General features: G+C 34.8%; 1 protein-coding gene across 1 annotated transcript in view; it reads left to right on the top strand.

Moving 5' to 3' along the window:
- The window catches only part of LOC135527138 (homeobox protein EMX1-like), a 30,402-nt gene extending 25,151 nt beyond the window's left edge, over nucleotides 1-5,251 (top strand). The window contains exons 2-3 of the mRNA XM_064955783.1: nucleotides 2,384-2,568; nucleotides 3,708-5,251. Coding sequence (XP_064811855.1) covers nucleotides 2,384-2,568; nucleotides 3,708-3,878 — 356 coding nt within the window. The 3' untranslated portion in view covers nucleotides 3,879-5,251. The remainder of the gene's footprint in view (nucleotides 1-2,383; nucleotides 2,569-3,707) is intronic.
- The last annotated feature ends 6,115 nt before the right edge of the window (nucleotides 5,252-11,366 follow it).

Genomic DNA, 11,366 nt, shown 5'->3' on the forward strand with positions numbered 1-11,366 from the left:
GTTAGTATACTATAGTTAGTATACAGCAGTTAGTATACTATAGTTAGTATACTATAGTTAGTATACTATAGTTAGTATACAACAGGTAGTTTACTATAGTTAGTATACAGCAGTTAGTATACTATAGTTAGTATACAACAGGTAGTTTACTATAGTTAGTATACAGCAGTTAGTATACAACAGTTAGTATACTATAGTTAGTATACAGCAGTTAGTATACTATAGTTAGTATACTGCGGTTAGTATACTATAGTTAGTATACTATAGTTAGTATACAGCAGTTAGTATACTATAGTTAGTATACTATAGTTAGTATACAACAGTTAGTATACTATAGTTAGTATACTATAGTTAGTATACAGCAGTTAGTATACAACAGTTAGTATACTATAGTTAGTATACAACAGTTAGTATACTATAGTTAGTATACTATAGTTAGTATACAGCAGTTAGTATACAACAATTAGTATACTATAGTTAGTATATTATAGTTAGTATACTAAAGTTAGTATACAGCAGTTAGTATACTATAGTTAGTATACTATAGTCAGTATACTATAGTTAGTATACTGTGGTTAGTATACTATAGTTAGTGTATTATAGTTAGTATACAGCAGTTAGTATACTATAGTTAGTATACTATGGTTAGTATACAGCAGTTAGTATACTATAGTTACTATACTATAGCTAGTATACAGCAGTTAGTATACTATAGTTACTATACTATAGTTAGTATACAGCAGTTAGTATACTATAGTTAGTATACTATGGTTAGTATACAGCAGTTAGTATACTATAGTTAGTATACAACATTTAGTATACTATAGTTAGTATACAACAGTTAGTATACTATAGTTAGTATACTATAGTTAGTATACACCAGTTAGTATACTATAGTTAGTATACAGCAGTTAGTATACTATAGTTAGTATACTATAGTTAGTATACAGCAGTTAGTATACTATAGTTAGTATACTATAGTTAGTATACAGCAGTTAGTATACTATAGTTAGTATACAACAGTTAGTATACTATAGTTAGTATACTATAGTTAGTATACAACAGTTAGTATACAACAGTTAGTATACTATAGTTAGTATACAGCAGTTAGTATACTATAGTTAGTATACTATAGTAGGTATACAACAGTTAGTATACTATAGTTAGTATACAGCAGTTAGTATACTATAGTGAGTATACTATAGTTAGTATACTATAGTTAGTATACAACAGTTAGTATACTATAGTTAGTATACTATAGTTAGTATACAGCCGTTAGTATACTATAGTTAGTATACAACAGTTAGTATACTATAGTTAGTATACTATAGTTAGTATACAGCAATTAGTATACTATAGTTAGTATACAGCAGTTAGTATACTATAGTTAGTATACAGCAGTTAGTATACAGCAGTTAGTATACTATAGTCAGTATACTATAGTTAGTATACAACAGTTAGTATACTATAGTTAGTATACTATAGTTAGTATACAGCAGTTAGTATACTATAGTTAGTATACTATAGTTAGTATACAACAGTTAGTATACTATAGTTAGTATACAGCAGTTAGTATACTATAGTTAGTATACAGCAGTTAGTATACTATAGTTAGTATACTATAGTTAGTATACAACAGTTGGTATACTATAGTTAGTATACAGCAGTTAGTATACTATAGTGAGTATACTATAGTTAGTATACTATAGTTAGTATACAACAGTTAGTATACTATAGTTAGTATACTATAGTTAGTATACAGCAGTTAGTATGCTATAGTTAGTATACAACAGTTAGTATACTATAGTTAGTATACTATAGTTAGTATACAGCAATTAGTATACTATAGTTAGTATGCAACAGTTAGTATACTATAGTTAGTATACTATAGTTAGTATACAGCAATTAGTATACTATAGTTAGTATACAGCAGTTAGTATACTATAGTTAGTATTCAGCAGTTAGTATACTATAGTCAGTATACTATAGTTAGTATACAACAGTTAGTATACTATAGTTAGTATACTATAGTTAGTATACAGCAGTTAGTATACTATAGTTAGTATACTATAGTTAGTATACAACAGTTAGTATACTATAGTTGGTATACAGCAGTTAGTATACTATAGTTAGTATACTATAGTTAGTATACTATAGTTAGTATACAACAGTTAGTATACTATAGTTAGTATACTTTAGTTAGTATACAGCAGTTAGTATACTATAGTTCGTTTACTATAGTTAGTATACAGCAGTTAGTATACTTTGGTTTCTCTCTTTACCGGTCTCTTTACACATACAACAAGAGCTGCTACGGTGTCTTTCCTGTCTGTCAACCCTAAGTCTAAACCTTCACTTTCTCTCCTTCCTCTCCTCTCTCCAGATGAGGACAGCAGCCCAGAGAACCTGCTCCTTCATGGGCCTTTCTCCCGCAAGCCGAAGCGCATCCGGACAGCCTTCTCCCCCTCACAGCTCCTCAGGCTGGAGAGGGCCTTTGAGAAGAACCACTATGTGGTGGGAGCAGAGCGGAAGCAGCTCGCCAGCGGCCTCTGCCTCACGGAGACACAGGTGTGTGATGAGGGGACTCAGCGATGTTGAACGCACCCTTAACCCCTAGGGCCTAAAAGCCCATTTGTGCTTGATCCGAAAATGTGTTCGGAGGCTCCGGATGGAGGGTGTGACACAATTGTAGCGCTTCTGGAGGCTTGCGGAGGCCAAATCGAACTCTGTACCGCATCGTTATGCTCCTTCGTATAGCTCCGCATTGACATGATTGGTTGACGGTAGGTCCAGTATGAACATAAACTCACTTCCTTGACAACTTCCTTGTCAACAGCTCTAATCAGGGAAGTGAAAGAAGTATACATGCCCTGACTTTAGAGGCCGTATCATAGTAAATGCTGTATGGCCACTGCAGCACGCGGATTTACCGTGCAAAGCCTTTAAGGCATGGCTGCATTCCAGAGCGCTGAAACAGGAGATATGAGTAGACTCGTAGTCAGAACTCCACAACACCCCCTCAACCAACGTATAGCAAAACCAGGTTTCTTAACCACAAGTTGTTTGTCCTACGGTAGCTATCGGGATGGGCAAGGTGATGTCAATAAATTATGTAGTAGATTTCACAATTATTTATGACTTCATTTCACTAATCAACATCAGAAACACGCTGCTGATAAACAGCAATTTAGGCTTTTCGCAATCCTCTCATGCAATATATTATACATTGGGAATACAGTATTGCGATGTGCTGAACTTTTAATTTCAAAGCAATTAGACCAATAATTGAATCAAGCTTGTAAATGTGATATAAAAATTACAACCAGACAATGCCTGAAACATGAGATAGAAATATGTTGCTATTTGCAAACAGCTGTTAAGAACGAGAGTATGTGAAGCCTTAGGTAAAGGCAATGTTTGCCAGTGCTATAGAGACAATATGGAAGAAATAACAGTTTTACACCGTGTGAAATATTGTGTTGCCATTGTTGCTAGGACACTTTGAAAAAAGCTTTGCTTAAAAATCATAGGGGAGACACACGCAGACACTTTTATAACTAGTAAAGGTACATGTACTGAAGAAAATGTGTGTTTCATGGACATGGAATAACAAGTAGTAGTCGTTTTTACAAAAAGCACATTGATACTATATATTTTGCCAATGTTTCTTCCAGTACTAAACGTGATGTCTCTCCTTTCTCTCCCAGGTAAAGGTTTGGTTCCAGAACAGGAGGACGAAGCACAAGAGACAGAAGCTGGAGGAAGAGTCACCCGAGTCACAGCAGAAGAGGAAAGGAAGCCAGCACGTCAGCCGCTGGAGGGTGGCTACGCAGCAGGGCAGTGGCCCTGAGGACATCGATGTCATCTCAGAGGACTGACGTACGTCGTCGTTGTCACCTTGATTAAACCATCATAAATCATTTGTCATGAATGCAGACTGACTGACTGACTGTGTCGGCAGTCTGTGTGCTCCTCTGAACACCTGGTTTGACCTTTCAATGAAAACGATCACTGCTTTAAGTTGGACAGAAGAAGGCCAAGTTTATCATTTTTATTACACAGCTCTGACTGCTGTAAACGTGGTGGACATCTGCATTTTGGTCTATGTTGCTTGCCGTAGCAGCACAAATGACTGAAGAGAGACGGTTTGACTGAGAGGAATCCATTCAATACAGTTGGTTACTCTATTGTCTACCTGAACTTGAGATTGTCCTTCCCTCACACTCACATTTAACAAAACTTTGTCATTGTTTTAGCGTTTTCAGTTTGTTGTGTAATTGTACAATGCTCAATATGCACAATATGTTTGAGGTCAAAAATAAGCCATTGGTATGATAGCTATAGAGGAACCACCTAGAACCTGCTGATTCTGTTTAGGATTTTGTTTGTCTTAATTATAGTCTTTACACCAGTCCCACTGAAAAGTAGGTGACCACCACTACAGACAATACATCAGATGTCACATTACCCCTGAGATATATTTTGGAGTCTCACATTGGAATAGTTTGGACAATTTAAATTGTAAGTATTTATGTACATCTGAAAATGTTATTCTATGCATATTTTGTCCTGGTTTTGTTTCCTCTGTATGTTTAAAAAGGTAGTTTTTGCCTAGTTTGTTACTCTTTAAATTCATTGCAAGTTTGTTTTTGCCCTTTGACAAATATTTGATCAATTCTACTGAGACCATGTAGAATGTACAGCTCAGGCACATTACAACTTGTCCACAAGAATGACATGGAAAACAAATGTACCTCAATACTACATTTATTTCAGCAACATTACACTTCCTGTGATATCATGTTATGTAGCACTTCGTAGTGGAATATATATATATATATTTTTATTTGTTTTAAATAGATGTTAGAAATAACGCACTATAAGTAGGCCGACACTTTGATTTTCTTTGAACCTATGCCCCGAGAGTGAACGTTTTTTGTACTTTCTGTGTGTGGTCAGATGACTTTGGAAAATAAAAAAACATCAACATAACATTATTTGTACAATACTACTGATAGGTTATGTGCGAGGATGTCTAAGCGTTAATTTTATAACCTACTTTCAACATCTATAATTGTCGACACGTCAAACTACAAACACATATCGGTTAAATGACAACGACACAGAACTTGAAAAAGTAAATTGATTCACGACGATTTGGTATTTGTTATTTGGTCTACACCTTTGTAGAACAGCTGTTAATATTTTTGCGAACTGCGGTTGAATAGTCCAAGCTACTGATCAGCATATTTTTGTGACATGTATACATTTTTTTATTATATTTTAATAAAAAAGTACATAAAGCCTAGTCTAGCCTATATAAAGAGGCATGGTTATAGTTTATAACGCTTTATCTTGTGTTGTTAAACGTGTTATCCATAAGAAACCCAAATGGTTTGTGTTTTACTCATCTTTATTCAGTCTGCAGATAGCCTTTATTATTAGGCCTATCCTAAATTATACATTGGCTATAATAGGGTTATTAACAATTAGCCTATATTATTAATACACCTTTTGACGAAAACATTAAACATAAGGAGGTTATTTAGACGGCAGTAGGCCTATTAAGTTAGGGCCAATCCTTGTTCAATGTATTCTCCGTCTGGACTTGTGCCTGTAGGTCTATAATCTGTAACTCAACGAGACACTGGATAGGTTGCGATGAGTGCAGGGCCAAATACGACGACACGTTCAAAGCGATATGTGAAGCAAGTTTAACATAACTCGGTGTCAATACACACTCTGTTCCGTCTCGTGCTCTTCAAAGGACATCTTTCACCAGAAATATTATTGTGCCAGAGATGTTTTTCTTTCCGGACACACCGAAGGACATATGCAACACTTACAACAGCAAAAATAGAGAATGACAAACGTAAATTGATTAGCATCCTAGGCCATAACACTTCAACCGAAAGAGTTTCCAAAAAGGTAGGCCTATGTCAGACTCAGAATCAAACGCATATTTTTTATTCCAATTTTTGCCATACATGAGATGAGGATATGCTGCTATGGGAAAACAACTTCACTGTTCCGTTATGCCGACACACACAGACGAGTAACGGCTGAGAAATAGACAATCACAGCAAGACATGTGTCGGGCCAAACGGACATGATCAACCCAACAACAGGTCAAAACCCGTCCCTGCTATTATTACTAACATGACATTTTTCCTCCGTACTAAAACGGCTTTCTTTGGGGAATAGAGACAAGTCTAGCGTGAGCCATAGTATTAATCAGTGATATATGGAACATAGTCCCCGAGTGGTCAATCATTTAGAGCCGTTGTTCTTCATACTCAAACTGTCCCTAATTTCATTCTACGTTTTATTATATTCTATGTCACCATTGTTGTGTTTGATATTTAGCTTGTATTAATGTAGATTGATGAAACGTTGCTTGAAGGGCCTCTGCTGGGCCTTCGGTTCTGTGTTTTACCAGCTGGAAAATTAATTCATATCACCTTTATGCGTTGTGATTTACACCTGCTAATTCTTCAAGCCCCGAGCAATTGAGAGGTGTTAGATTTGCGTCATTTTCATCACCTTTTTACAATAGACAGCCTCATTATCGGCAGATAGGCGCATAAACTGTGAACAAAATGTAGGAGCAAACTATTCATATTCTCGGTAATTGGGACTTGAATCTTTTTTTTCAGGGTACGATTACATAGTCAATCACATCATTTCAGACACATTGATGATACGAGCATTGAAATAGGGATCGAAAAATCTGCCAAGGCAACATGAATGCCAGGATTTTGTTGTTAAATTGATACAGTTGTTTCTGTTCTGCTTGACGCATGAGTGGAATACAAACCAGCTCTCTTTTAGTAATTCTAAGTAATCTTATTTGTACTGTTGTAATGGGGATTAATCTATAGTATATTTAGTATAGTATAGTTGATTATGTTATATTATTGACTGGGTGGTTTGAGCCCTGAATGCTGATTGGCTGACAGCCATGGTATATCAGACCGTATACCACGGGTATGACAAAACAGCTCTAATTACATTGGTAACCTGTTTATAATAGCAATAAGGCACCTCGGGGGTTTGTGGTATGTGGACAATATACCACGGCCAAGGGCTGTATCCAGGCACTCCTCATTGCGTCGTGCTTAAGAACATTCCTTAGCTGTGGTATATTGGCCATATACCCCCCCTGCCTTATTGCTTAAGTATAGTGTAGTACAGTATAGTATATCATAGTATGGCACGCTGAAATATTTTTTATTATTTTTTTTACCTGTATTTTACTAGGCAAGTCAGTTAAGAACACATTCTTATTTTCAATGACGGCCTAGGAACAGTGGGTTAACTGCCTGTCCAGGGGCAGAACGACAGATTTTGTACCTGGTCAGCTCGGGGATTTGAACATGCAACCTTTCGGTTACTAGTCCAATGCTCTAACCACTAGGCTACCTGTATATTATAGCATAGCACATTGTAGTATAGTATATTATACCATAGCATAGTATTACATTACATTTGTATAGTGCAATAAAGTCTGGTATAGTATAATATTGCATAGTATAGTATAGTAGTATAGTACATTACATTATAGTACATTATAGTACAGTATATTATATTATAAAGGGGAAAGGAGAAAGGTGTATACTTAGTCAGTTTTAAAACTGAATGCATTCTACTGAAATGTGTCGTCCGCATTTAACCCAAAACCCCTCTGAATCAGAGAGGTGTGGAAGGCTGTCTAAATCGACATTCACATCTTCGGCGCGCGGGGAACAGTGGGTTAACTGCCTTGCTCAGGGGCAGAACGACAGATCTTTACCTTGTCAGCTCTGGGATTTGATCCAGCAACCTTTCGGTTAGTACAGTATAGCATATTATAGTATAGTACAGTGCAGTACAGTATGGTATTGTATAGTAGAGTAGTATTGTATTGTATAGTAAAGTAGTATGGTATTGTATGGTAAAGTAATATGGTATTGTATAGTAAAGTAGTATTGTATAGTAAAGTAGTATTGTATTGTATAGTAAAGTAGTATGGTATTGTATAGTAGAGTAGTATTGTATTGTATAGTAATGTTGTATTGTATTGTATAGTAGAGTAGTATTGTGTAGTAAAGTAGTATGGTATTGTATAGTAAAGTAGTATTGTATTGTAAAGTAAAGTAGTATGGTATTGTATAGTAAAGTAGTATTGTATTGTATAGTAAAGTAGTATTGTATTGTATAGTAGAGTAGTATTGTATTGTACAGTAAAGTAGTATGGTATTGTATAGTAAAGTGGTATTATAGTATAGTACAGTGCAGTACAGTATGGTATTGTATAGTAAAGTAGTATGGTATTGTATAGTATAGTAGTATTGTATTGTATAGTAGAGTAGTATTGTGTAGTAAAGTAGTATGATATTGTATAGTAAAGTAGTATGGTATTGTATAGTAGAGTAGTATGGTATTGTATAGTAAAGTAGTATTGTATTGTATAGTAAAGTAGTATTGTATTGTATAGTAGAGTAGTATTGTGTAGTAAAGTAGTATGGCATTGTATAGTAAAGTAGTATTGTATTGTAAAGTAAAGTAGTATGGTATTGTATAGTAAAGTAGTATTGTATTGTATAGTAAAGTAGTATGGTATTGTATAGTAGAGTAGTATGGTATTGTATAGTAAAGTAGTATTGTATTGTAAAGTAAAGTAGTACGGTATTGTATAGTAAAGTAGTATTGTATTGTAAAGTAAAGTATTATGGTATTGAAAAGTAAAGTATTATGGTATTGTATAGTAAAGTAGTATTGTATTGTAAAGTAAAGTAGTATGGTATTGTATAGTAAAGTAGTATGGTATTGTATAGTAGAGTTTTATGGTATTGTATAGAATGCCTAATTTACTATAGATTATAGATTTGAAGATTATTCAGTAGTAGATTTATTAAAGTATTTTCCTGAGCCATATATTTTGAGAGTTGGGACAATTTATTATAGTCTGTTCTTGAGCCATATATTTAGAAAGTTGGGACAATTTATTATAGTTTGTCCCTGAGCCATATATTTAGAAAGTTGGGCCAATTTATTATATTCTGTTCTTGAGCCATATATTTAGAAAGTTGGGACAATTTATTATAGTTTGTCCCTGAGCCATATATTTAGAAAGTTGGGCCAATTTATTATATTCTGTTCTTGAGCCATATATTTAGAAAGTTGGGACAATTTATTATAGATTGTCCCTGAGCCATATATTTAGAAAGTTGGGCCAATTTATTATATTCTGTTCTTGAGCCATATATTTAGAAAGTTGGGACAATTTATTATAGTTTGTCCCTGAGCCATATATTTAGAAAGTTGGGCCAATTTATTATATTCTGTTCCTGCGCCATATATTTAGAAAGTTGGGTCAATTATTATAGTCTGTTCCAGAGCCATATATTTAGAAAGTTGGAACAACGTTAAGAACATTTTCTAATTCTAGACATTCACAGCATTGTTTAAATATTCCCCATGTTATGTAATGCGGAGCTATCATGGCTACCATACAATGTTGTAGTGCCATGTAAATACATCATAATGCAGAAACCTCAATGTCCTCAGCTCTCTAAATATATTGCACTGGTCTGTCCAAATGCCCTCAGTTCAGTTGTAGCCTTATGAACCCTGTGAGTGGTTTTATTCAGGGGAAAACATTTATACACTTTCCTGCTACCTGCCTCCTTGGCGTTGCCATGGAAATTGGAAATTTATGGGGCCAAATAAAATACCAGATGGTAGAATGCATGTAGGTGCACAGAATGATCAGCTTTGTTCAGTAGCCACCATATCTCAAGAGAAATCAAGAGAGATATTTATTGTTATGATTATATTATGCTGTTGATATTTATAATAATAATTTAATATACTAAAGTATTTAATGTCTGGATTCCTTATTTTCAGATCCCATTTTACATTTACTTTTATGTAGGTTAACTTATGCACACAACAGTGTAGTTGTGTGCAGCCAGCCATACAGCTGGCAGATCAAGAGGCCTATAACTACTGTATATAATTAAGTAATAGAACTCTAGAACTAGAGACTAGAACTATAGAATGACATATTAGAACTCTAGAACTAGAGGCTAGAACTCTAGAATTAAATATTAGAACTCTAGAACTAGAGGCTAGAACTCTAGAATTAAATATTAGAACTCTAGAACTAGAGGCTAGAACTCTAGAATTAAATATTAGAACTCTAGAACTAGAGGCTAGAACTATGGAATGAGCTATGAATGTTCTTCTTTCTGCTGATTGAAAGATGTAATCATCTTTATTACTAATTAGTGACTGACAATCCCACGAGGCTCCATTATGAGACCTCTGTTTGCCTGGATGTCATAGACAAAGACACAAACACAGCTCACATTGACATGACCTTAGATAGATGGTTGGAAAAGTTCCCTGTTGCTTTTCTCAAGTAAAAAAAAACAACAAGTCTTCTTTCTTATTTAAATGTTTTTCTCAACCATTAGGCTTAAAATAAACACCATGAAGTGAAAAGAAGTTTGGTTCCTTTGTTGAAAGTCAGATAAGGGTTGTCAAGGGTTGTGTGAAAATGAATATGCCTTACGGTGTAATAGTGTTGTGAAAAGTGTAGGCTATTAGTAGCAGTTTTTATAATGACCTGAGTGATTGCAGTAATCAGAAAACGACACAACCCCCAGTACCTCTGTGTGTGTGTGTGTGTGTGTGCGTTAGTGTATGTGTGTGCATTAGTGCACTGTAAAAAGTCATTAGTTCTGCTAACAATTTCATTTGGCGGAAACCCGCTGCCTAGAACCATTCGAGTAACCAAACTCAAAGTACAATGCCTTCAGAAATGATTCATACCCCGTGACTTATTCCACATTTTGTTATGTTACAGCCTGAATTCAAAATGGATTCAATTTATATTTTTTCCTCACAACATCTACACACAATACTCCATAAGGACAAAGGGAAAACATATTTTTTAGAAATGTTTGCAAATGTATTGGAAATTAAATCCAGTAATGTATCATTTCTATAAGTATTCACACCCCTGTTAGAATCATCTTTGGCAGCGATTACAGCTGTGAGTATTTCTGATTAAGTCTCGAGGAGCTTTGTACACCTGGATTGTATTTGTTCATTATTCTTTTCAAAATTCTTCAAGCTCTGTCAAATTGGTTGTTGAACGTAGCTAGACAACCATTTTCAAGTGTTGCCATAGATTTTCAAGCAGATTTTAATCAAAACTGTAACTCGGCCACTCAGGAACATTCACTGTCTTGTTGGTAAGCAACACCAGTGTAGATTTGGCCTTGTGTTTTAGGTTATTGTCCTGCTAAAAAAGGTGAATACATCTCCCAGTGTCTGGTGGAAAGCAGACGGAACCAGATGTTCCTCTAGGATTTTGC

The sequence above is a fragment of the Oncorhynchus masou genome, chromosome 32 (genome assembly GCF_036934945.1).
Source record: "Oncorhynchus masou masou isolate Uvic2021 chromosome 32, UVic_Omas_1.1, whole genome shotgun sequence".
Lineage (NCBI taxonomy): Eukaryota > Metazoa > Chordata > Actinopteri > Salmoniformes > Salmonidae > Oncorhynchus > Oncorhynchus masou.